The sequence below is a fragment of the Cucumis sativus genome, chromosome 1 (genome assembly GCF_000004075.3).
Source record: "Cucumis sativus cultivar 9930 chromosome 1, Cucumber_9930_V3, whole genome shotgun sequence".
Taxonomy (NCBI): domain Eukaryota; kingdom Viridiplantae; phylum Streptophyta; class Magnoliopsida; order Cucurbitales; family Cucurbitaceae; genus Cucumis; species Cucumis sativus.
The window spans coordinates 21,580,393-21,603,239 of NC_026655.2; the positions used below are offsets into that span (position 1 = coordinate 21,580,393).

The following is a 22,847-nucleotide window of genomic DNA, read 5'->3' on the forward strand; positions in this document are numbered from 1 at the left end:
TATTAATGTATTATTTTATCTAGACACACTGCCTTCCGAACGTAGGTGTTGTTACCCCAAACTAGGTTACTAATTTATGTGTTCTTCTATTTTGTTATTGTCATTTTATTGTTGTTACTATATTCTTACTATGACATCCTACGTGACATCTTACACTGCACAAGAGAATTGTTATTATACAACATCAAATAAGATGTAGAGACTAAATTTACTCCTTTTTTTCGCACCTTCAAATATTTTTATTTTTCATATAAGTACACTAACAATTCCTTCCTATAATATTCGTGTATCATTTTTACTTGCAACAATAGTTTATTTGGTTAAATCAAGAAGTCATTAACTAAGTTTAAACCAAAATTTTATAGTTTAACTCACTATATAGTGTTAGTTTAACTCACTATATAGTGTTTATATTATCTTAACTCACTACATAGTGTTTGTATTACCCGTGGTGAAATTAAAAGTTCAATTGCTCTACCTTACTTACTATTAAAAAAGACATTAGGTTAAATTTGAATTATTTTAGTAATAAACAAACTATTTGTCAAATTTATTCCAAGTATCAAAACTTTTATGTATACACTACAAGAAATCAGAACAATTACGATGCCGGAAACAACGTCGGTGAAATGTGTATCGTTGTTGATCACCTTTCTGCGACGTAACATTCCGTGTGTCGAGAAAAGTTTAAGTATTGATTTTTAATTTAAACTTTTCCCAACGTCACCCTGTCAAACGTCGGGGAAAGTGGACGAATTAAATTTAATTTTAGACTTTCTGCGACGTCTTGTTCTTGTACGTCTCGAAAAGACGTCGCGAAAAGCCCCTTTTCGCGACGTAACATTGCGTGCGTTGCGAAAAGTTTAAATATTGATTTTTAATTTAAACTTTCTCTGATGTGCAACCTGCCACACGTAGCAGAAAGTGTCCGTATTGAAGTGACAGTGGTCACCTTTCCTCGATGTGTGTACTACGTACATCAGTGAAAGGTACCTTCCTCGACGTTTTTGAAAACGTCGTAGAAAGTCCACACTATTTATTCTCCCTTCAACAAAGAACATAATGCAAAACGAAAATAAACCCAAAATCGATCAAGAGAGAGGGAGAGGAGGAGAGTTTTGCTGACGTCGCTGTCCGTCTTCGCCGCCACACCGTTGGAAGTGTCCTCTTTTCTTCTCTTTTTCTTTTTCATTTCAATTTTTTCGCTTTATCGTACCCTTTCAAACCATAGCAAAGTCAGAATCCAGAGCTAAAATATGTGTTTATGAATCCACACTGAAACACAAAGTAAAAAAAAACCCATGAAGAAACTACAAGAATAATTGAAATATGCAATTGAAACAAAACTTAACAAGCTAGAAGAAGAAGAAGATGATTATGGCAAACAAAGAAAAGAAAACAAAATGTAAAAAGAAAAAAGAAAACAGAACGAAAAAGAAAAGAAAACAAAATGAAAAGAAAACAGAACGTAAATGGTTTCCTCAACGTTACGTCTGTGAAGGATTTTGTGACGTCACGTCGAGGAAACCCTTCCCCGACACGCCGATAATGTGCGTCGGTAAACATTTCCCTGTCGTCGACACGATCTGTATCAGAAAAAGTATCTCCGATGTACATGTTGACGTCGACCGAGACGTTAGGGTAATCTTTCCTGACGTGTTTTGAGGTTTTTGTCGACGTGGAGCTGCATTGGAAAAGATCCAATTTCTCGGAGTGATATACATACATACATGTATATATATTTTACCTATTTTTTTTGATTTTTTTTATATAAAAATATGTAAAAGAATAAATCTTTGACCCCATATATATATATATAAATAAAGAGTGGGATCCACATTAAAACATTAAAAAAAAAGAAGTATATGAAATATCACACCTTCATATGTCTATTTATTTGTTTTGTTTTTATTCTAAAAATCAAACCTTTCCAACCAACGTTCGTATATTTCAATTTGTTTGCATGCAGATGAAAATTAAGATAAAGCTAAGGTATATATCAACTTCATATTTACTTTCTTTTTTTTTAAATTCATGTAGAAATTTTTATTTAAATAAAAGCCACCAAACAAAACAAAAGTAGAAATCAATTAGATATTAAAAATAAAAATAAACGTGATTTAAACGTTTAACAAATAATTAATTCTTGAAATCATGAATAATAATTATTATTATCCAGTAAGAAAAAATTATGTACTATTAGTAAAATAATTAAACCACTAGGTAAGGGTGGTTGTTTTCTAATATAATAAAACAAATTAAAATACTTACTAATATAATAAAATTTTATGAAATAGACTAAATATCTTATTATATTTATAGATATTTTGAATCTTTTTTATCATTTAAAATATTTTTTTTTGAAAGGATTATGAATAATTAAATTTCATATACTTATTGTTGAAGTAACAATTTTCATCCTTATTAGATAGATTTGAATATTTAACTCCTTATCATAAAAAAAATGTTTAAAACAAGGGCACTAAAATAGTATATTAATCCAATTAATAAATGATAGTTTATCTAAGTAAGACTTACATATATAAATTAAATAATATTTGATTAGTCCTATATATATCTAATCCTTTTACTTGTTCACATGTTCTTACTTTGTCCAATTGACCTAAGTATTCAAGTCGTGACACCAAAAAGCCTATGAACCACAAAAGTGATATGTGGTCCAAACTTAGATCACAAAAGTTAATAATGAAATCCAAAAATGTAAGGATTTCTATTTTTCATTATAAATCTTCAAAAGATCCATCAACAAATCTTCGAGAATGTTTTATATTGCCTTTTTTTTCTTGGTGTGATAGTGAAAACTTTATTTTAATCTTGCAAAAAATAAACTAAGGTGATAAATACTGTAGTACTCACAAAAGTTCTCTCAAGGATTAAAATATTCATAGATATGTCGATATATGTATCAAGGATTAAAAAATAAACTTGTTTTCACCATAGCTATTGAACTTTCAATAAAAGAAATTAAAACGAGCATAATTCAATTAACGTACAATATGTATTAAGGATGGAGAGATTTATAGTATATGTTTGGAAGCTTCTATTAAAAGAAAAAGAATAGGTAAAAGAGAAAGAAGGTATGAAACATGGAGACGTGCAACCAATAAGATAATAATTAAACCATTTATTTGAATGCATGTGCATATACTCTCCTTCCAATGAAGAGTCAAACATTGAAAAAGAAACACAAGAAATAAAAAATAAAAAATGATTTTATTTTGGAAATCATATCAACATAGTGAGATGAGCTTTACTCAAAGATCTTATAATATTTGAAAGGATGTTTTGAGAATTAAAAAACAAAATGAACATAAAGGAAAACCATATAAATTAATAAAGAAGTAATAGTTAAGCATTTTGATATATTTATAAACAAGGTTTTAGAATTTTAATTAAGTAAAACATTACTATATCAAATTTACCTCTTTGAGTAAATATTGTTTAGTTTGTAAGTAAAATAAAGGAAGTTTGACTTTCTTGAATCCTAACTTCTTTTTCTTCTTTGTAAAACTAAGAAATGGGGGAATCCAAACAAAAAAAGATTCTTTGCTTTTATGACTTTTCTTCTATATAATTTTCTTTCTTTTTTCAGGTGGTCAACACAACTTGGTCATCAAGAAATTATTATAGACTACCCAACAAATATATATATATATATATATATATATAAAAGTACTATGTAGTTTTATTACTAACCACATACCTAAGATTTAACATTTTACTAGTTGCTTTAACATTTCACTAGTTGCTTTGACACCCAACTATTACATAACCATAAGGTTGATTGTGTTGTGAAGTGCATATAAATGGATAAGCATTGAAGAAGTAGAAAAAGGAAAGAAAGCGTAAGGGTGACAACAATAAAAAGTATGGTATATTGAGAAGGTCACAAAATTGAATATTTGATTAGGTAATTTAGAGATGAAAAATGTGAGAGTTGAATGAATACAAATGGTTTATATTTGTAAAATAAAAGAAGAGTGTGAATTGAAATGATTAAAAAAAAGGAAAAAAAAGGAAAAAAAGAAAAAAAGGAAGAAAAGAAATTTGTATGGCGAAGGGAAGGGATGATGGAAGAGAGGGTTCCTAGAACCATCGTCGCCGTCAGAAATGGCCCGACACTTGCCCTTCTGACTCTTAAATACCCTAAAATATTCCCAATCCGTGTTCATATTTCACCAAAATTTCCACCGATTTCTTTCAAATCTTTTCTGGGTTTTCCATTTCTCATCTTCCTCTTCCAACCCTTTCAATTTTATGGATAATCTCCTCGACGATTTTCCCAATTCTTGGAGTAATAATTATCCCTTCCATCCCTATCTTTCTAATTCTCTGTTTAAAGTCAATCGTGATGCCGTCGATCCCCTTCAGATTCCGGCTAAATCACATCAACACCAACTCCAACACCACCAACTTACTAACAATTCCTCCTCCTCCCCCTCTTCCTCTAGCTCCGAAGGAGATTCTCCCGATAGTCATGACACCTCTAACACCATGCTCAAATACATCACCGAGATGTTGATGGATGAAGCTGAAGATCTCAAAACACAGCCCTGTATGCTTCTTGACTGTTTGGCTCTTCAAGCTGCTGAGAAATCTTTTTATGATGTTCTTGGTCAGAAGTATCCCCCCTCTCCAACCGCTGATTCTTCTAGCTGTGATAGAGCTTTAGGAGGTGAAGATGAATCTGAATCTTTTAATGGTAACTCTAACTCCTCTCTTTTTCACCCTTTTCAAAACTCTGTTTTAAGTCAAGATTCGTTTCTTGGGATGCAATTTCTTGGCCATTTTAGACAAGGAGCTGAGGAAGCTAGTAAGTTTCTTCCTGTTAATGGAAGATTTGGAACCATTGCCTTGGATAATGATTCTTCTAGTTCTACCTCTTTTCCTTCTAGGCCAGTTGATTTTTCTTGGGTTGCTGCTGAGAATGATGGTAGATCCACCCTTGAAAATGGGTTGTTAAGAGAGAAGAAAAACCGTTTGAGGGAAGATAGTGATGAGGAGTTGAGAAGTAGTAAACAATCTGCTAATTTTGTTGATGATAATTCACTGTCTGACTTGTTTGATGAGGTTCTTCTTTGTCGTGGCGAGAGTCGGCAGTCTCCGCCGTCGTGTGGTTCCGATGAATCCTCCGAGAGCGAAGCCAATAAGAAATCGAGAGGGAGAGGGAAAAGGAAAGGGAAGAAAAGTAGTCGTTCTAGGAAGCAAGAGAACAGTGTGGAAGTTGTGGATTTGTGGACATTGTTAACTCAATGTGCTCAAGCTGTTTCAAATTATGATCAAAGAACTGCCAATGAACTGCTCAATCAAATCAGGCAGCATTCTAATCCATCTGGGGATGGTAATCAAAGATTAGCTCATTACTTTGCTAAGGGTCTCGAGACTCGTCTTGCCGCTGGTACGCCTCTATATTTGCCCTTTGCAAGTAATGAAACCTCTGCTGCTGAGATCTTGAAAGCTTATCAGATGTTCATCAAGGCGTGCCCGTTTCGGCGGATGTCATATTTCTATGGCAATAGAACAATTCTGAAGTTAGCCGAGAAAGTAACAACATTGCATATTGTTGATTTTGGGCTTTTGTATGGTCTCCAATGGCCCTGCTTGATTCAAAGGCTTTCGCGTAGACCTGGTGGACCTCCGAAGCTTCGGATAACAGGGATCGAGCTTCCCCAGCCAGGATTCCGCCCTGCTGAACGTGTTGAGCAGACGGGTCGTCGACTTGCACATTACTGCAAGAGATTCAATGTCCCATTTGAACACAAGGTCTTGGCACAAAAATGGGAAACGGTTCGATATGAGGATCTGAATGTTGATAGAGATGAACTGACTATTGTAACTTGTATGTTCCGAATGAAGAACGTACCGGACGAAACAGTAGTCGCAAACAGCCCGAGAGACAGGGTTCTAAAGTTGATCAGGAAAATCAATCCAGATCTCTTCATTCACGAAGTCACCAATGGTTCATTCAACACTCCATTTTTCAACACAAGGTTTAAAGAGGCACTCTTTTACTACTCGTCGTTGTTCGACATGTACGAAGCAACAGTGCCTCGAGACAATCCCCAGAGGTTTCTGTGTGAGAAGGAAATCCTAGGAAGAGACATCATGAATGTGATAGCGTGCGAGGGGCTTGAGAGAGTGGAAAGGCCAGAGACATACAAGCAATGGCAAGTGAGGAACACAAGGGCCGGGTTCAAGCAAGTACCACTAGACCAAGATTTGCTCAAGTGTGTGGAGAAGATAGTGAACACAGAATACCATCAGGACTTCAATATCGATCAAGACGGGTCGTGGATGTTGCAAGGGTGGAAAGGACGGATTATCGACGCATTATCATGTTGGGTTGTTGCCTAAGAAGCCAAGGGGGGGGGGGGGGGGGGGGGGGGGGGGGGGGGGGGGGAGGGGATTCTATAGCTAATAGAAAACTTAGGAAGGTCTTATTATATTTATTATCCATTTTGATAAAATCCTTTTTTGAAGTTTTTTGTTTGCTAGTTATGTATGTAGCTTGATTGTTGGAATTTTGTACATAAAATTTGGAAATTAAATCCTTTTATTTATTGTGTTTTGATTTTATCTGCTTCTTTCTTCCACATATAAATTCATAATTAAATTCTTAATAAACAATTAATTGAGATCTAAAATCTAATTAATCTTATGTTCAATGTAAACATATGGTCAGAGACTCAAAAGGTGAAAAAGTGTCCATTTGATCTATTTTTTTCCCTTCACACTTTTCATTTGAACAAACCTTTTCAGAAAAAGAAATATCTTTTTGAATTCTAAATTTTATTTTGTTTAATCACCATCATCCTGTCCAGCTTTTCATCTATATCTTTTTTTTTCATTACCAAAATATTTATAAAATATAATAAAATATCATAGTTTATATATGATGAACATTTGAACAGAAACCTGGCGATTATATTGAAACAAACTCAAAATTTAAGAAAATCGAAACAAACTCAAAATTTAAGAATAAAATGAAACTCAAAATTTAAGAAAATCGAAACAAACTCGAAATTTAAGAATAAAATGTATAACATTTAGAAATCTAAAGACTACGTGAAAACAAACTCAAAATTTGAAAACTAATTCCAAAACCAAACATGGAGAAATGAGTGTTTATTCTTTTTCCAAATTTAAGTTGGTCACATCACTATATAATTAAATTATTGAAGATTCCACCCAAAGATGAAGACATAATACAAATTACAAATGTTTGGGGAACCTTCCTATTATCAACCATTCCTAAAGGATATCCATCATTTTTACAATCAAATGAAAATTGCAAATTATTTTACCAATTAGAATTTTTACTTGAGTTTTATTTATTTTGTAAAAAAACTTACCCTTATACTTGACATAGTATATTTTTAAATATTTTGTCAGTTAGGTTTATTTTTTCTTTACGTTTTGGTTCATTTCTGGACTACATTTCAAAACTTATTACTAAAATCGAACAAATTTAAGAGTGAAAGTCACCCAAAACATATTTGGATCTAATAATAACGGTGAAGTACCAAAAATCTTTGTTCTTATCCTTTGCCTTCCTTGATTGGAACTTTTACCAAAAATGAGAATTGCTTTTAGGGAATAGAGGTAGAGGAAAAGGAAAGAACCCACGTCTCTCCATACTCTTTTGATTGGGAAATTTTACCCATAAACAACAAAATTTGTTAGCCAAAAGTTTTATAGTTTACTTATTTATCTCTTTTTCAGTTCAATAGGCAGAGTTAGGAATTCAAATAAATGACCCTTTTCTCAAATAGTATATGTTAAGTCAATTGAGCGTACGACATATTGGATTATCTTTTATATGAGATTCAATTTGTTTAGGCATATGTTTATATGGTACGAAAATTTTCTCATTCTACTCATTCATTATTTTAATGTAATAGATTGAGGCTATTTTCCATCCCCACAAACCAACACGTTCGTTTCACCATGTTTCATCATCATTCACATAATTCTTAGTAATTTTTTTACGAGGAGGGTCAATATAAATATAAAATTGTTTTAGGTTAACACTCTTTACCTTAAAATTTCTTTAGTTGAGTAATATAGGTAGTAACCTCAAAATTCTTCTCGTTTGGAAGTGATAACAACTCATTCATGTAACCTTCTTAAACACAGATGTAACACTAATACTCACGTGAAACTTTCATCTAAATACTATCGATCAATTTAATTTTTTTTTTTAAATTGAAATTATTTTGGTAGATGAATTTTTAAGTTGCAATCCCAAAATTTCAAAAGAAGGAATAGGATAGGGATAGGGATTTGATAAGGAGTGGATCCAAAGGCGGACTAAGTGTAGCATACCAAATTATGTAAGTAAAGTTGATATTAAAACCTAAGAAGATGCCATACAACCTTTTAAATTCACAACCCAACTATGCCTCTATTTTTATGTATAACTTTGGAGTTTCAATCTACAAATTCAAATGGTTTCCCAAATATCCATTTTTACCCATTTTTCCTTTTCAAAATTTTAATATATCCAAATTAAGAATGACATTTTTTATAAAAATACAGATCATGTTTAAATTAAAATTTTGGTTTTATCTACCACAATATTTAAATATATATATATATATATATATATATATATAGAATCACATTTTCAACGATAGTTTAAATTAAAATTAAAAATTAAAGTATGCTAAAGCAAGAAATACAACTTTGTTTTTCATCGAGTCATCTATAGTAATAAAGATTCCTTGATTAGTTTACCAAAATCAAAATTTAGGAGAAAAATTTGGGATCCTCTCAACATTAGACAGTGCATTTCCCCATTCAACCAAAAAAGTTTATATAAACATTTTTCATTTTTCAACTACTAACAGCTTAAAACCTTCAAAAATGAAAAATCCTTCATTCTACCTCATGTTGAACTCTTAAAAAGAAAATAAAGAAAGAAAAGAAAGAAAGAAAGAGAGAGTTTATGATCAACAGAAATCTAAAAGGAGACAAATTTTCACTCTTATCATGAGCCAATAATTATTGTTCTATTAACAAGTTCTCATATTTTGCATTCATTGCAGCAATTGCCAACAGTTTTTGCACTGTCCACTTGTAAGTAAGATCATAAATACTAATTAATAATTATGCTCTAACTGAAGTCTCGATAGCTACCTCCTTTCTGGAGTATGTGACGCTCTTGAGCTTCTCCATGTCTTCCCATAGCTCAGGCAATCCTTCCTTGATATTATGGATGCTCTCAAAAGCGTGATCCACCCCCTTGATTCGTTGCGAATTTCCAACCTGAATTCATGATTAGGTTAGAATGTAAGTGAATTCAGCAGCATACTTTAAAGAAATCCCAATGGTATTGCCACTTACAAGCACTGTGTGAAGGCCCACCAACTTCCCCGTTTGTAGATTTCGAACACTATCATCAAAGAACAACTGGAAACAAGAAAATAAGAAGAATGTAGTATTGTGAAATGAAAATGGAGTTAGATAACAGATCAGGCTAAGTATTAAACGATCAATGTTCTTGATGGTCAGATAGCAGGCTTTGCAAGTTAAAAGGCTAAAATTTATTCTTGTTAATGTATTAGGCACTTAAGAAGAATGGCTTTTGGCAGGCCCAGTAAGTTGTTAAGATCTTATATATTAAATGAATAATAAGTTTATTGATTCTAGTTTTAAATATTGGATGTTTTGTTTTCAACACAACAGAATTATAATCATCGAACTCTTGGAAAAGGTCACATAAAGTTACTCTGATCTGTTCTCAACTTACAGTTTTTTTCGGGTTGATATTGGCTATCTCGAAAACTTGCTTATATGCCTCTTCGAATGGTTTGCAGACAACCGGCGTCTTCGGTAGATCAAGATCAGAATTTGGATTGCTCATGTACTGATTGATGTCAAAAATTACAGACCCTTCTTCCTCATCAACCGTTCCCTTATCAGGATTCAAAGTCTCAAAGCATAAAATCCCTTCAAAGCAGTCCTCTAATCCTAGTCTCTTCAGCGCTCTGTTTGCATGGGCCATATCACCATTTGTGAATATCTGAGGTCAGAAATCAGAGAGAAACACAAAAAGAAAGGGTAAAAATCAAAACACTAGTTAAAACTAAAATAGACACCAAATAGTATAACTAAAGTCTGGTAAGGGAGGTTAAAATGTCTCTGTGTTGATTCACTATTGATTTATGTTTTCTGTTTTCTTCATTTGTCAATTCCATAACAAGCTACTTACAAATTTTCGAATTGGTAAGCTGTGAAGTAGGTTTCTCAATAACGGGTCAGGCTTGAGCATATCATATGGCAATCTTCCATGAACAAAACTGCAGAACAGGAAGAAAAAGAATTGTGAATACAACACAAAATTCTCAAACATAGAATAATGTAGATAAAAAGTTAGTTACCTATGGAAATCATCGTAATCGAAGTTATACCCAATAGCCTGCAACCAGGAAAAACGACCAGGACATAGTATCCAATAATTTACTGCAATGGTTGTTTTGAAGAAAGATCATGTAAAAGGCTATGATGTTTTAACTTACTCTAAGACCAGCCATTGTTGTCCCATAAATCTTGTACAAGGAAATGCACAATTCAGGCACGTTCTCTTCCATTCCTAACTTCTCAATCATATATTCTACAAGAGAAGTAACAAAAACTCATCCAATCAATAAAACAACAAAGAAACCTAACTTCTAACTCGTTATCAGTTGGAGATTTGAACATAATCCCATGTCAATTCACATAAGATAACATTTCAAAAAGATAAATCCATGCAAACTCAAGTTCAAAATGGACAATATCATAGAAATACGAAGAGCCTCATTTCTCTAAACACTATCAGCCCCAAATGTTTCTGAATCCAGAGGGGAAAGGGGAAAGGAAATTCCATCTAACCTTGAATGTTCTTGGTGATTTCCTTTGCCAAACCAGAGTTAAAAGGATAAAGAGTGTCATCTAGATCTGAAAGTAAACAAATAATTCTTTGTTATAAAAAACTCTCGAATCCAACTTTGAACTTGAAAAAGATAAGAAGTCCAAAATGTAATACCAAAGAGAAGACATTCATATTTAGCATCAGAAATCTGATTGAACTCATCACCATTCTCCATTTCCAGGTACCCACAAAACTCAAGAACACTTCAATCTGCAATGCCCAAAAACATTGATCAAACAGATCTCAAACTAAACAAAATCCCCCCAAAAATAACCACAAAAAAACAAAAAATGCATTTCATCTATCAACTGATTTAGATTCAACAAACTCAAACCCATGCAAATGAAACAAGAAAATGGTCATAACAAAATGTGGATTGACCCCAAAATCACTGGAAAAAAAAAATTCCAACGAAACAACCAAAACCCATGAAAGTATTCTCCAAATGGTGCTAAAAAATGAACTATCAGAATGGAAACCAATACTCACAAAAAATACAAATAGAACCGCCTAAGGAGAAATCCGCCTGAAGAAGAGAAATTACCAATGAGAATACACAAAAAGTTGTTGAAGAATGAAAAAGAAATGGGAGGATGCAATGCAATATCGTGGACTTATAAGATATAGACACGATCTCAGTTCTTTTCACGCCTTTTCATGAACAGTCATCGAGGGAGTGAGTGAAATCGAAGCCTTTTAAATTACAATAAAAAAAAGTTGGCAATTTCCTTTTTTGGTTGATTGAATTTTAAAATTGAAGAGTTGAGCGTGGAGTTAGAATGGAGATCGCTCCGCCGCAATGAATGCAGTACTCAGCGGTGGTCGGCGCCGCTGGGGGCGGAGAATTTCCTTGGGGAATTATCAAAAATAGGATAATTTGGAAGGATCTAAAGAGTTTTGAGATGAATTTTAAAAAAGATGACTTTTAGGACAAATTAGTTGGAAAAAGTCTATATTACCCTCAAGTTAAAAAATATCCTAAAATCAATTTATGAATCCTCTCTTCTCCTTCTCCTTCTCCCTCCGTTTTTTCACTTTCTAAAAATGTTTCATTTTTCTCTCATCCCTCCCTCTGGTGTTTCATTTTCACGAAATTTCCTTTTTCTTCCTTTTCCATTCTTTAATTCGTTTTCTTGAAATTTCTTTCTCAAGCTCTTCCCATGGTCTCCACCGGCCTTTGAAAACCATTTTCTCCATTTTCTCACTTCCAAAAAGAATATTTCATTTTTCTCTCATCTCTCTCCATTTTCATACATTGTGGGATAAATTGGCCTTCCTAATTCTAAGAGCATGAGAATGTTGCTCTCACCTGCATTGTTGTACATTATATAAAAGTTCTGCACACTTTACAATTTTCCAAGATAATGAAATAAAAATTGCATACCAAAAAACAAAAATGGTATTCATTCCATTATATAAAACTATTTATGTACATAGTTTGGAACATATACAATTCCTTCAAAAGTTGGAACTAAAAGTCAATACATGGGATTGTTGGTCCATAATTGAAATGCCAATTGTTTTCTAAAATATGACATGTTTTCTTGACATAATGTAGCTACATCTAAACCAGAAGCTTCATATTCGAAATACTTAATTGTAAATACACCACAATCACTATTGTTGCGTTGAAGTGGAATGGAGTCGACAATGACAAGTGGCCAAGGTTCCTTATGTGTTGATGATCCGCCTCTCCTAACAAAGAATCCAGTAGCATCGAGCAAATTTGGCACCATCTCTTGAATTGGCTCTAATATGCTTCTCATATCTTCGGCACTCGTCAGCGACGGAAGCGAATCCCATACCTTAACTTGACAACGTACCAAGTCCAAGCATAATAGAATCCAATGATTGCCATGGATATTGAATGGAGAGTAAATGTAATCAACATTCACCCAAGGATCTTGACAGTCTTGTTTTGATCCGACAACATAGTCAACCTGCTTTCTAAATGTGATAAACTACTTACTATAGACTGAAAATGATGAGCAGGGTCAATCTTGTACATGGGACCGTTAGTTGATGTCGAAGCCATACTGAAACCTGCATAAAAAAAAACTAATTAAATATAATTGCATAAGAGACTTACTAAACATGGATGCACTAGCATCTTGGGACTTCTACTCAAAATTTTGGAAGGTGAGAGATAGGTGCTGATAGGTGCGAGATGCTGGAAAACTGCAAGGCAAAGTTGCTAAGTCTAATAAAATTGCTAACCCTAAAGCCTTAACACCTAGTAGAGTAGCTAAACATGCATTCTAAACGGTTTAGGAAGTTAACACTCTTATATTGGGACTTCTACTCAAAATTTTGGAAGGTGAGTCTAATAAAATTGCTAATCCTAAAGCCTTAACACCAAGTAGACTAGCTAAACATGCATTCTAAACGGTTTAGGAAGTTTACACTCTTATATTGGGACTTCTACTCAAAATTTTGGAAGGTGAGAGATAGGTGCTGATAGGTGAGAGATGATGGAAAACTTCAAGGCAAAGTTGCTAAGTCTAATACAATTGCTAACCCTATAGCCTTAACACCTAGTAGACTAGCTAAACATGCATTCTAAACGGTTTAGGAAGTTAACACTCTTATATTGGGACTTCTACTCAAAATTTTGGAAGGTGAGAGATAGGTGTTGATAGGTGAGAGATGATGGAAAACTTCAAGGCAAAGTTGCTAAGTCTAATACAATTGCTAATCCTAAGGCCTTAACACCTAGTAGACTAGCTAAACATGCATTCTAAACGGTTTAGGAAGTTTACACTCTTATATTGGGACTTCTACTCAAAATTTTGGAAGGTGAGAGATAGGTGCTGATAGGTGCGAGATGATGGAAAACTTCAAGGCAAAGTTGCTAAGTCTAATACAATTGCTAACCCTAAAGCCTTAACACCTAGTAGACTAGCTAAACATGCATTCTAAACGGTTTAGGAAGTTAACACTCTTATATTGGGACTTCTACTCAAAATTTTGGAAGGTGAGAGATAGGTGCTGATAGGTGCGAGATGATGGAAAAATTCAAGGCAAAGGAAATGGTCTTTCAACAATGCAGCTTATGATAATGTCTTTAGAATACAATCTTTAGAATGCATGTTTAGCACATATCTATTGTACTGGTAACTTTGCAGAGTTTATATGGGATACCAAATATATGTTCGAATTCAAGTTCTAAACTCCAAGGTATGGTTTTTCTATTATTACAGTACATTGCAAAGGAAATGGTTTTTCTTCCTAAAAACAGAATGGCTCCCACGGTTCTCTATGTCTGTGTGCATATGACATGCATTTCTTCTCTAAAATGTGCCAAAAACAAAAAACTCACATCTCAACAGACAACTTAAACAAACAAGATGGAATACTGTAATAATAAATAAGCTACAACAGACTAACTCTAAAAAAAAAACTGAGATTTTATTACTCACTTGACTTCAAAGATGATGGATACGGCACTGCCAATGTAGAGGAGTGGATAAGAAATGGAGAGGTCCGGTGAAAACAAACCTGAAATCGAAATGGATGGAAGTGGAGAAGCGTCCGCCGGAGATGAAGTCGAAAGTAAAACAGAGACCCGTGCAGAAGAAATGGAGACGTTCCGTGAACAAGTTGAAATCGGAAAATATAGCGGAGAGTCGTGGAGAAGAAATGGATGGAAGTGGAGAAGAAATGGACGGAAGAGAAAAACGTTCACCAGAGGCGGGAGAGAGTTGAAGGGGGTAACTGCAGACGCGGGAGAGTTCAAATGCTCTGGTTTACGTTTTTCTTTTGAACGGCCTTCTGTCTTCGGGTTGAAGAAAAGGAAAAAGAAGAAAAGGAAAAAGAAGAAAAGAGGAAGGAAAATAAAAGAGGGTATTTTCGTCATTTCACCTCCAATTTATCCTAAATCTCAACTTTTTTACAATCAATCCTAAAACTCTATTTCTACCCCATTTTTGGCCTATTTTTGTCAATTCCCCAATTTCCTTCGATAATCAGTAACGTCTACGATGAATTTGAATTCGGGATTTGTAAAGAAATTGATTTAAATACTATTTTGTGTCAAATCCATTTTAGCCAACTCTATATTTATTTTGAAGGTCCAAATTTGATTTCTATTTTTCGTCAAATCTATAAACAATCCCTATCACAAAATTTGGGGTTAACTTAGGGATAAGTTTGGAGGATCTAAAACAAAATATTTCTACTTCTTACATTTCTTGTAATACATTTTAAATTCCTTCTACAAAATAAATGGTTAAATTTTAAAACCTTATAAAACAAGCAAACATACAAGGGTCAAAAACACTCAAACTTGACATACCACTTTTAAGTAAAAATCATGGAGTTGTTTGGAAGGTTGGAACGTAATCAATATTACTAGAAATCTAATGAGTGAGGAATCGAGGATGGAACGAAAATAGAATCGTACAACGCCAAAATATAGTAAAATCTATCGGTAATAATAAATTGTATTACTAATAACACCTATAAGTGATATGATCTATGATTGATAGACTCCTATAAACCAATATGGTTTAGGTCTATTACTCTTAGACTTCAACCAACCAACGATATGATTTATATTATTAATAAACTCACAAAATTGGATCTAAATTTACTATATTTGCAATCCTTTTGCATTGTACTTAATTTGGTAATAATTTAAACTTGATTGTTATATTTACAACTAGCCCTATAATTATGAGTTAAATATTTTGAACCCAATTTTGGAGTATAGTCTTCTTTAATTCATGTTGTTTTAGTGACCTTAGCAAATGTTCTGTGGTAGGTTTGGATTTGGTAAGTTTATATATTTCCAAATAAGTTGTACATTTGGGTGAACCCCAAAATATTTGTAGGAATTACCCATCAAACCATTCCAAAAGGAGAGACTTCAACCTTTCTTAGGTTAAAGAATCCCTGTAGAAAGATGCAAATCAATTTTCTTTGAGATTATAGGTACCTTTTTAAAAAGATTAATATTATCTATTTCTAAGAAGTGATGTGACCAATGTGACCTTATTTGGAGTTTAAATTTTTTCTTCTTTCTTTTTCATTTTGATTGAAAATTGAGTTTGATATTACATGCACCTCTCTAGAAATACAAATATCTATTTTTGAGAGTTGATGTGTGATCTTAGGTGGCCTCATTTGGAGGTTGAGAATTGAGATCCATTATTATAGATACATTTTTATCAGACAATTAATGGACACCTTTTCTAGAAAGATTAATTGAGGTTAGGTGGCCATAATGCGTGGTCATAGTATATGATTTGAAATTTGAGATTTTCTTCATCACTTATTTATCTTTATTATCTTTCGTACAAAAAGTTGAAAATTCGATCAAAATCCTTCTTTGAACGACGACACTAATGATGAGAGCATTTCAATTGGACTTCAACTTGATCGTTTTTCTCATTTAGAAAGAGGTGTCGGTCGCTATTCCTCACCGTGACGAATCTCCTTCATCTTAAAGGGAAATTGAAGTATAAAGGGTTTAACCAAATGAAATATGATAGTGATGATATAAACCAAATTTCATGTTTTGATTTAAGTTATAATACTTTTTAACTAGTTATCTTCAAGCTTTAGGGATTTTTGGAAGATTGAAAATTTTATTGTTAAATAAAGAGTGGTTACTACTCATCTCATAATTATTTGGGATTATGAATGAATCCAACTAGCTAAGCAAAAATATGACAAACTCTTGATATGAGAAGATTTTTTTAATTAGGCAAAGGATGGGAAAAAGTTGTCCACAAAATATGTAATATATATCACTATATATGTACAGGTTGAGCAAAAACTTGAATTGATTTGACAACAATTTTGTGAACTATACCCATAAGTTTTGCTTCACTTGCATTCAAATAAACTAACAATCATATTTTCATACCCCAATATCAAAAGCAAAGAAAGAGAGAGCTTTGCTTTATAATTCACATATTTAAAATATAGTTTGATTACAAATGGGGTGGATGATATAATGCATCCAAACTCCATGATTAATTAGGGGTAATAAAATAGATATGTTAATAATAACGAGGAGTTTAATATATATATATTTAGGCCATGACAGCTGATGTGTCCAATGCAATATTTGAAGAAAGCCTCTGGTTCTTCATCTTCTCATCAACTTCCCATAGTTCTGGCAAAGCTTCTCTAATGTTATGAATGCTTTCCAATGCATAATCAATTCCATTCCCTCTCTTGGATGATCCAACCTGCAGTATACATTTCACATTTCATTTATTAAAACCCATTTCTTCTATTCTTAATCATTCATTTATTTATGCTTTCTTGTTCGATTCTACGAAAACTTGTCTTACTTCACGTTTTTTAAAAGTCTAAAAACAATTGTTATTGATATTGCAAAAATGTCATCTATATATCATCATTTTTGTAATAGCTTTTCATGATGTTTTTCAAGAATAAATCAAGGATATTATATATGAGCTCACCAGAACTGTGCGGAGGCCACTTGATTTTCCCGTCTTTATGTTGCGGATGCTATCGTCAAAGAACAACTGCAAATCCAACAAAATTCAAATTTTATCATTTTATATCATCAAACTTTTTTAAAGTTTTGTAACTTTACGTTGAGAAGATGAGAACAAAATTTCTTACTGTTCTCTTAGGGTCAACATTGGCTATCTTGAGTGCAGACTCAAATGCTTGTGGAGACGGTTTGCAGAGAACTGGAGTGACGGGGAGCGGTGGAGGAGTGTCGTCTATATCACTGTTTGTCGAGGTTTTGGAATCCGATTCAGAGCCATCATCAGAAGAAGTGTCAAAATTAGAGGAGTTAAGACTTTCAAAGCATATGATGCTTTCAAAACAACCCTCCAAACCAAGCCTACTTAGAACTTTGGCAACATGGACTTCATCCGCGTTCGAGAAGATCTATTTCACCAAACCAAAAAGATATTGAAAATTCTTGCTTTGGTAACAAAACTCAATATACGTATTGTAAGTTGAAAGAAAAGTTATTACAACTTTATGAATTGATAAACTAAGAAAGAGATTAAAGTTCTTACAACTTTACGAATTGGCAAACTAAGTAAGAGATTTCTGAGAACAGGATCACGTTTAAGATTGTTGTATGGTAATCTTCCATGAACCAAGCTGAAAAACAAATAAACTGAGATTAATTTGGTGAAAGATTATATCGAGTATGTTTGAAAGTTATTTTGAAATTATACAAAATCGTTTTTGTCATACTCAAACATATTTAAAAGACTCTTTGAAACATATTTAATCACTCAAAATTATTATAAAACGTAGGTTTACACTTTTAAATGCAATTTTTATATTATCAAAATTTGATTTTGAACCATTAGAAACATATTTAAAAGACTCTTTTAAAAATAGTAACAAAAGTTATTTTAACTATTTACATGTTCATGATCACTTCAAAACATCGTTTCAAAATCTCTTACATCTTAAAACACACGTCCCAAAAGTGATTTTAATTAAAATTAACAAAATTGATTTGAACCAATTTGATATAAAAGGAGAAGAGAGAGAGACAGTGGCAATACCTGTGATAGTGATCATTATCAAATTCATAACCAATAGCCTACACATAAAGCCAAAAAGTTTGAAACTTTAACACCAATTTCAAATGGGTTTCATGTAAAATTTGCAAAAAAGAAAGAAAAGGTTCAAAGATTTGACCTTAAGACCAGCCATGGATGTCCCATAGTTCCTATACAGAAACTGATTCATCTCTACAACTCCATCTTTCTCAATCCCAAGTTCTTCAACCATGTACTCTATCATAAACAACAAAGGAAAAACAAGATCAATTCAAAGGCCAAAAACAATAAAAGGAAGAAAACCAAAAGATAAATATATATATATATATATATTGATATAAGATCAATATTATTGAACAATACCTTCAATGTTTTTAGTGCATTGTTTTGACAAACCAGAACTAAGAGGGTAAAGAGTATCATCAACATCTGCCCAAAATCAAAAACATAATCAACAAAACTATGTATATACGAAGTTTCAAATTTTTAGAATCATAACTAATTAGTTGAGTTCTTAAAACCAAAGAAATCAGCAATTACCAAAGAGAAGACACTCATATTTTGGTGATAACTGAGATTGCTGATTTTTGCATTCCATTATAGTTTATGCAAAAGATATGAAGGAAAGCTACAAAGTAAAGAGAGAGAGAGAGAGAGAGAGAGAGAGATAATGAAATAAATGGTTGAGAAAAAAATGAAAATGGATGAAAGAAAAGAGAGGAAATGGTTGAGTATAAATAGGGAAAATTTTGGTAAGAAAAGTCATTTGGAAAGACAAATTCTAAATATAATTTCTTAGTTTGATTATAAATATTCTAGAAAGTGAGGGTCCCAATTCCCACCCACCATTTGTTTTCTACACAACTAATTAAACATCAACATCTTCTTTTGACTCAGCCAATAACATCAGCTGATTCACACTTCCTTTTTATATATCTATATATATATTAAATTAATTATCTATAAAAAAACAACTAAAATTATTATAAATCACAAAATATTGCATGCCATAAATACTAGCTTATTACGATATATTTAGATCATATATTTTACTATATTTATAATCAATTTTGTCCATTTTTCTATATTTGAAAAGAAAAAAAATTATTAAGGGAAAGAACTAAAGTTTCTAATAAGTATTCATTTATCTAGATAAGAAAATGAGTCATCGCTTTAAATAGCAAAATTGTGAAGAATGTTTATAAATATGAAGAATTAATGTCACTAATAATAGACTGTGATTAAAGACTGATAGTAGATAATAGTAGTTTGTCCGTATTTATTATTAGTAGACAATATTATTTTAGTGTATGTTTGTAAATATTTTTATTCATTTTTCTATATTTGAAAATAGCTAGAGAAAATCTGCTGCATCTTAAAAATGGTTTTCATCGTAAGATTTAAATGGTTAATAAGTTAATAATAATAATCAGTTAATTAATTATTGAGTGGGTAGATTTTGAAAAGAGAAAAACAATATATAGAGAATAAAACAAACTAAATCAAACAAAACCAAATGACAATAATGAATAACGTCGAACTCAAAGGGTAAAGAAGCATCGAGTCATCATTAATTACATCCAACATTCAACTATAAAATTTATAAATCGAAAGAATAAAAAATCAACAAGGAGTTAGGACTACACAGTAAACAATCCTATTGCATGTACGAGGGTAATATGAAAAGAAAAGATCAAGACCTCTTCGAAACATGTCAACTCTCGAATTTCATCAACATGGAAGTAAGAGTTTAGTCTCGTTTTTAGACAGGAATATAGTGTATAGGTTGTGATAATGGAAAGGAATAGTATGGGGTTTTTTTTAATTAAACATCAACATTTTAGGACCTTGGATGCCTTTCACCATCAACTCTATAAATACAAAATGATACCATAGGAAAATTCATTATGTATATATATCTTATTATATGATAATGAAATGTGGGAATTTTTTAATACCAAATCCCTAACTTACAACAGAGAAAATATCCTTCAAGACAAAAAGATTAATCCAAGTGTTCAAGCAGGATGTTGGGCACTTAAAATTTTAAAATAATGTGTATTATTTCTTTTAAATTGTGTCATTATAAAGTAGTTTTTTTTAATAATCATATTTGGAGTAGATAGATAATATTTCTCTCATTTATATTTTTAATTCTTTCAATATATATTATAATAGATATGTCTTCTAATCTATTTAAAAATTCAAACTTGGTTGAGTGATTATTAAATTTTCATATAGAAAAAATTTAGTTTAACTTACATTTGCCATGTCAAATATGTAATAAAAAATATTTGATTTTTACTAATATGTGTTAAAATAAAAATAAATTTTAAAAAATAACTTTTAAAAACTTACAATTTGGCTAATAAGAATTTAAATCTTTTGCTTAAAAAATATGCAAATCATCACTAGCAAAAAAATAGAAAACTAAAATTAAAATAGTTACCAAACAACACATTCAATAGTATTAGTTATCTTTACTTAAAGTATACCAAAATATATTTTCAAGAAAATGTAGAGTTTAACAAAAATAGCATATGATGAGTATACAAAAAATCGAAAACAAATTCACCACGATGAAATTTTGTAGGATATACATGACTTTCAAAAACAAGTTTATGCATCATTATCCTCGACTTCAATTCAAACTTTATGATTCTTTGAAGCATGACGACTAAGAAAATTAGTACATATTAGTTATTCAATTCGTATAAAATATTTATTTAAAATTTGATCATATAATTCAATAAACAAATAGTATATATGTAATTCAATAATTGAGTTATTCTAATTTTAACGACGCTCTCGTAGTAGTGCATGCCATATATTTGAATTCCCACTATATATGTTTGTGATATAATATTCTTATAAAAATAAATAAATGTGACATGTCAAGCACTTTAGTCTAATTAAAATGAAATGCCACATCAATAACACTTTATATCTTTATTTTTTTCAAGAACAAATTGTTTAATTACACAATAAAAATATATCTCGCTAAATGTTAATTTACAGTGACGATTTTAGAAAACGTGTCACAAAATAACTACTATATAGGGCATGCTTATTTAAATCATCACTATATTTTTAAAGGGTTAGATGTTCGAATTTCAATCATATTTAATTTTAAATAGATATAAGATTTCAAACATATTGAATATTTTTTAAAAATAATTTTAGTCATATATATGTTATTTGAATAGTAATAAATTTATATTGTTTAAAGGGAGGATAAGTCATATTTTGTTAAAATAATTAGAAGGGTCGGTACAATAATTGAGATGATATGACGTGTCAATATATTAATGGATACTATCTTTATATATAATTGTTTTCATATTAATAAAGAATATATTCATACAATATGGGCAAATTTTGTTTGAATAATATATCGTTTCTACTTTATCAACAAACGTGTTTCTCTATGTTGTTTTATTAAATGAAGTTATTTTATAAAGATACTAAATTGTAGGGGAAAATATTTGTTTTATGAAAATTATTTTAAACGATAAAACTCCTAAGAATATTTATAAATATAGCAAAATATTATCGTCTATTTGTAATAGATGATCACGATAAATTACTATTTGTATCTATCTATATTATACATGTCCTCAAGTCATGATAATTATGTCTTTATAGTGAAATTCGGACTTAGCACGTCTATTTTATTAAGGCTTTCAAATCATATATAATGTTAATTGATGTGGAGCCAAATGAATCAAAGAATGCATTTAACATGTTCTGTTCATCAAATTTGAAAACTCAGTTTTATAGTCATCTTTGGCCGATATCGATGGTGAAGAATCTGGTTTGGGATGTTGACCCAAATTAGTATCTCTTCATTCATCATACGAAAACGGTTAGACTCGACCTCATCGATCCTTGATTGAGGTTGAGGTCGAGTAGAATAGTTAAGCCTTGACCCAAACTCCCTTTTTTCCATGCTTTAACCTTGTCTTAGGGCGTAGTTTACCATCCATAGTTTCAATATTTAATATTTTCTTTATCATCTTTAACTTGGTCGAATAAATATTAGTATTAGCACAAATTTAAAAAAAGAAATAATAATTGTTTAATGAAGTTTGAGGCGCTATCGAACGAATTACAATACTAATGTGTGTCTCTTTTTATTGCTTAATACAATTGCTTACATTTTAAAAATAGCGTGAAATTCACTAGTATTAAATAATATTTACAAAATTAAATTTCTATGGTCGTCGACAAGAGATAACAATATGGTATAGTTATGTAGGACTAGAAATTTGGTTGATATTACATTTATGTTTAGAAGACACATGGCTAAATATTTAAATGTCTGTTGTTTTAATAGCCTAAAATCCTATATCACATGTTTTTGTTGGAGAGGAATTGTTCTTCTTCTTTTTTTTTTTTGT

The 22,847-nt window shown here is 31.5% G+C and overlaps 4 protein-coding genes across 6 annotated transcripts; 1 reads left to right on the top strand and 3 right to left on the bottom strand.

The window, feature by feature from the left end:
- Window positions 1-4,009: 4,009 nt before the first annotated feature.
- Window positions 4,010-6,592, top strand: LOC101217374 (scarecrow-like protein 34). Its single transcript, XM_004145240.3, has one exon. The coding sequence runs from the start codon at window positions 4,279-4,281 to the stop codon at window positions 6,373-6,375; it is 2,097 nt and encodes a 698-aa protein (XP_004145288.1). The 5' UTR covers window positions 4,010-4,278; the 3' UTR covers window positions 6,376-6,592.
- A 2,377-nt stretch (window positions 6,593-8,969) lies between these two features.
- On the bottom strand, window positions 8,970-11,688 carry LOC101206098 (uncharacterized protein C24B11.05). Of its 2 annotated transcripts, none has more exons than XM_011659929.2 (9): window positions 11,481-11,688; window positions 11,051-11,146; window positions 10,897-10,962; window positions 10,542-10,636; window positions 10,404-10,441; window positions 10,235-10,322; window positions 9,773-10,045; window positions 9,367-9,432; window positions 8,970-9,288 (listed from the first exon to the last, which is right to left on the bottom strand). In XM_011659929.2, exons 2-9 carry the CDS (start codon window positions 11,109-11,111, stop codon window positions 9,130-9,132), a joined length of 846 nt encoding a protein of 281 aa, XP_011658231.1. In that variant the 5' UTR covers window positions 11,112-11,146; window positions 11,481-11,688; the 3' UTR covers window positions 8,970-9,129. The 2 variants fall into 2 exon arrangements, with proteins under 2 accessions (XP_011658231.1, XP_011658227.1); XM_011659925.2 differs by having other exon boundaries at window positions 11,426-11,687.
- A 720-nt stretch (window positions 11,689-12,408) lies between these two features.
- LOC116401814 lies at window positions 12,409-14,822 on the bottom strand. Of its 2 annotated transcripts, none has more exons than XR_004214206.1 (2): window positions 14,356-14,821; window positions 12,409-12,979 (listed from the first exon to the last, which is right to left on the bottom strand). XR_004214206.1 is itself a non-coding variant. In XM_031880411.1 (2 exons), the coding sequence occupies exons 1-2, from the start codon at window positions 14,790-14,792 to the stop codon at window positions 12,828-12,830; spliced, it is 510 nt and encodes a 169-aa protein (XP_031736271.1). In that variant the 5' UTR covers window positions 14,793-14,822; the 3' UTR covers window positions 12,409-12,827. The 2 variants fall into 2 exon arrangements, 1 of the variants encoding a protein (XP_031736271.1); XM_031880411.1 differs by having other exon boundaries at window positions 14,435-14,822.
- A 1,882-nt stretch (window positions 14,823-16,704) lies between these two features.
- Window positions 16,705-19,156, bottom strand: LOC116402191. Its single transcript, XM_031881381.1, has 8 exons — window positions 18,988-19,156; window positions 18,811-18,876; window positions 18,587-18,684; window positions 18,451-18,488; window positions 17,947-18,034; window positions 17,537-17,812; window positions 17,371-17,436; window positions 16,705-17,133 (listed from the first exon to the last, which is right to left on the bottom strand). The coding sequence occupies exons 1-8, from the start codon at window positions 19,043-19,045 to the stop codon at window positions 16,975-16,977; spliced, it is 849 nt and encodes a 282-aa protein (XP_031737241.1). The 5' UTR covers window positions 19,046-19,156; the 3' UTR covers window positions 16,705-16,974.
- Between the last annotated feature and the right edge of the window lie 3,691 nt (window positions 19,157-22,847).

What these genes read in the sequence shown, in the direction of transcription:
- LOC101217374 (XM_004145240.3), top strand. Translation starts at nt 4,279, where the DNA reads ATGGATAATCTCCTCGACGATTTTCCCAATTCTTGGAGTAATAATTAT.
- LOC101206098 (XM_011659929.2), bottom strand. Translation starts at nt 11,111, where the DNA reads ATGGAGAATGGTGATGAGTTCAATCAGATTTCTGATGCTAAATATGAA. An exon ending in ATATCAACCCGAAAAAAACT is followed by an intron (nt 9,433 to 9,772) that starts GTAAGTTGAGAA and finishes TCTTGTTTCCAG; the next exon opens with TTGTTCTTTGATGATAGTGT. An exon ending in TGGGCCTTCACACAGTGCTT is followed by an intron (nt 9,289 to 9,366) that starts GTAAGTGGCAAT and finishes TCATGAATTCAG; the next exon opens with GTTGGAAATTCGCAACGAAT.
- LOC116401814 (XM_031880411.1), bottom strand. Translation starts at nt 14,792, where the DNA reads ATGACGAAAATACCCTCTTTTATTTTCCTTCCTCTTTTCTTCTTTTTC. An exon ending in TCCATCCATTTCGATTTCAG is followed by an intron (nt 12,980 to 14,434) that starts GTTTGTTTTCAC and finishes TTTTTTATGCAG; the next exon opens with GTTTCAGTATGGCTTCGACA.
- LOC116402191 (XM_031881381.1), bottom strand. Translation starts at nt 19,045, where the DNA reads ATGGAATGCAAAAATCAGCAATCTCAGTTATCACCAAAATATGAGTGT. An exon ending in ATATGAGTGTCTTCTCTTTG is followed by an intron (nt 18,877 to 18,987) that starts GTAATTGCTGAT and finishes GATTTTGGGCAG; the next exon opens with ATGTTGATGATACTCTTTAC. An exon ending in GATAATGATCACTATCACAG is followed by an intron (nt 18,035 to 18,450) that starts GTATTGCCACTG and finishes TTTGTTTTTCAG; the next exon opens with CTTGGTTCATGGAAGATTAC.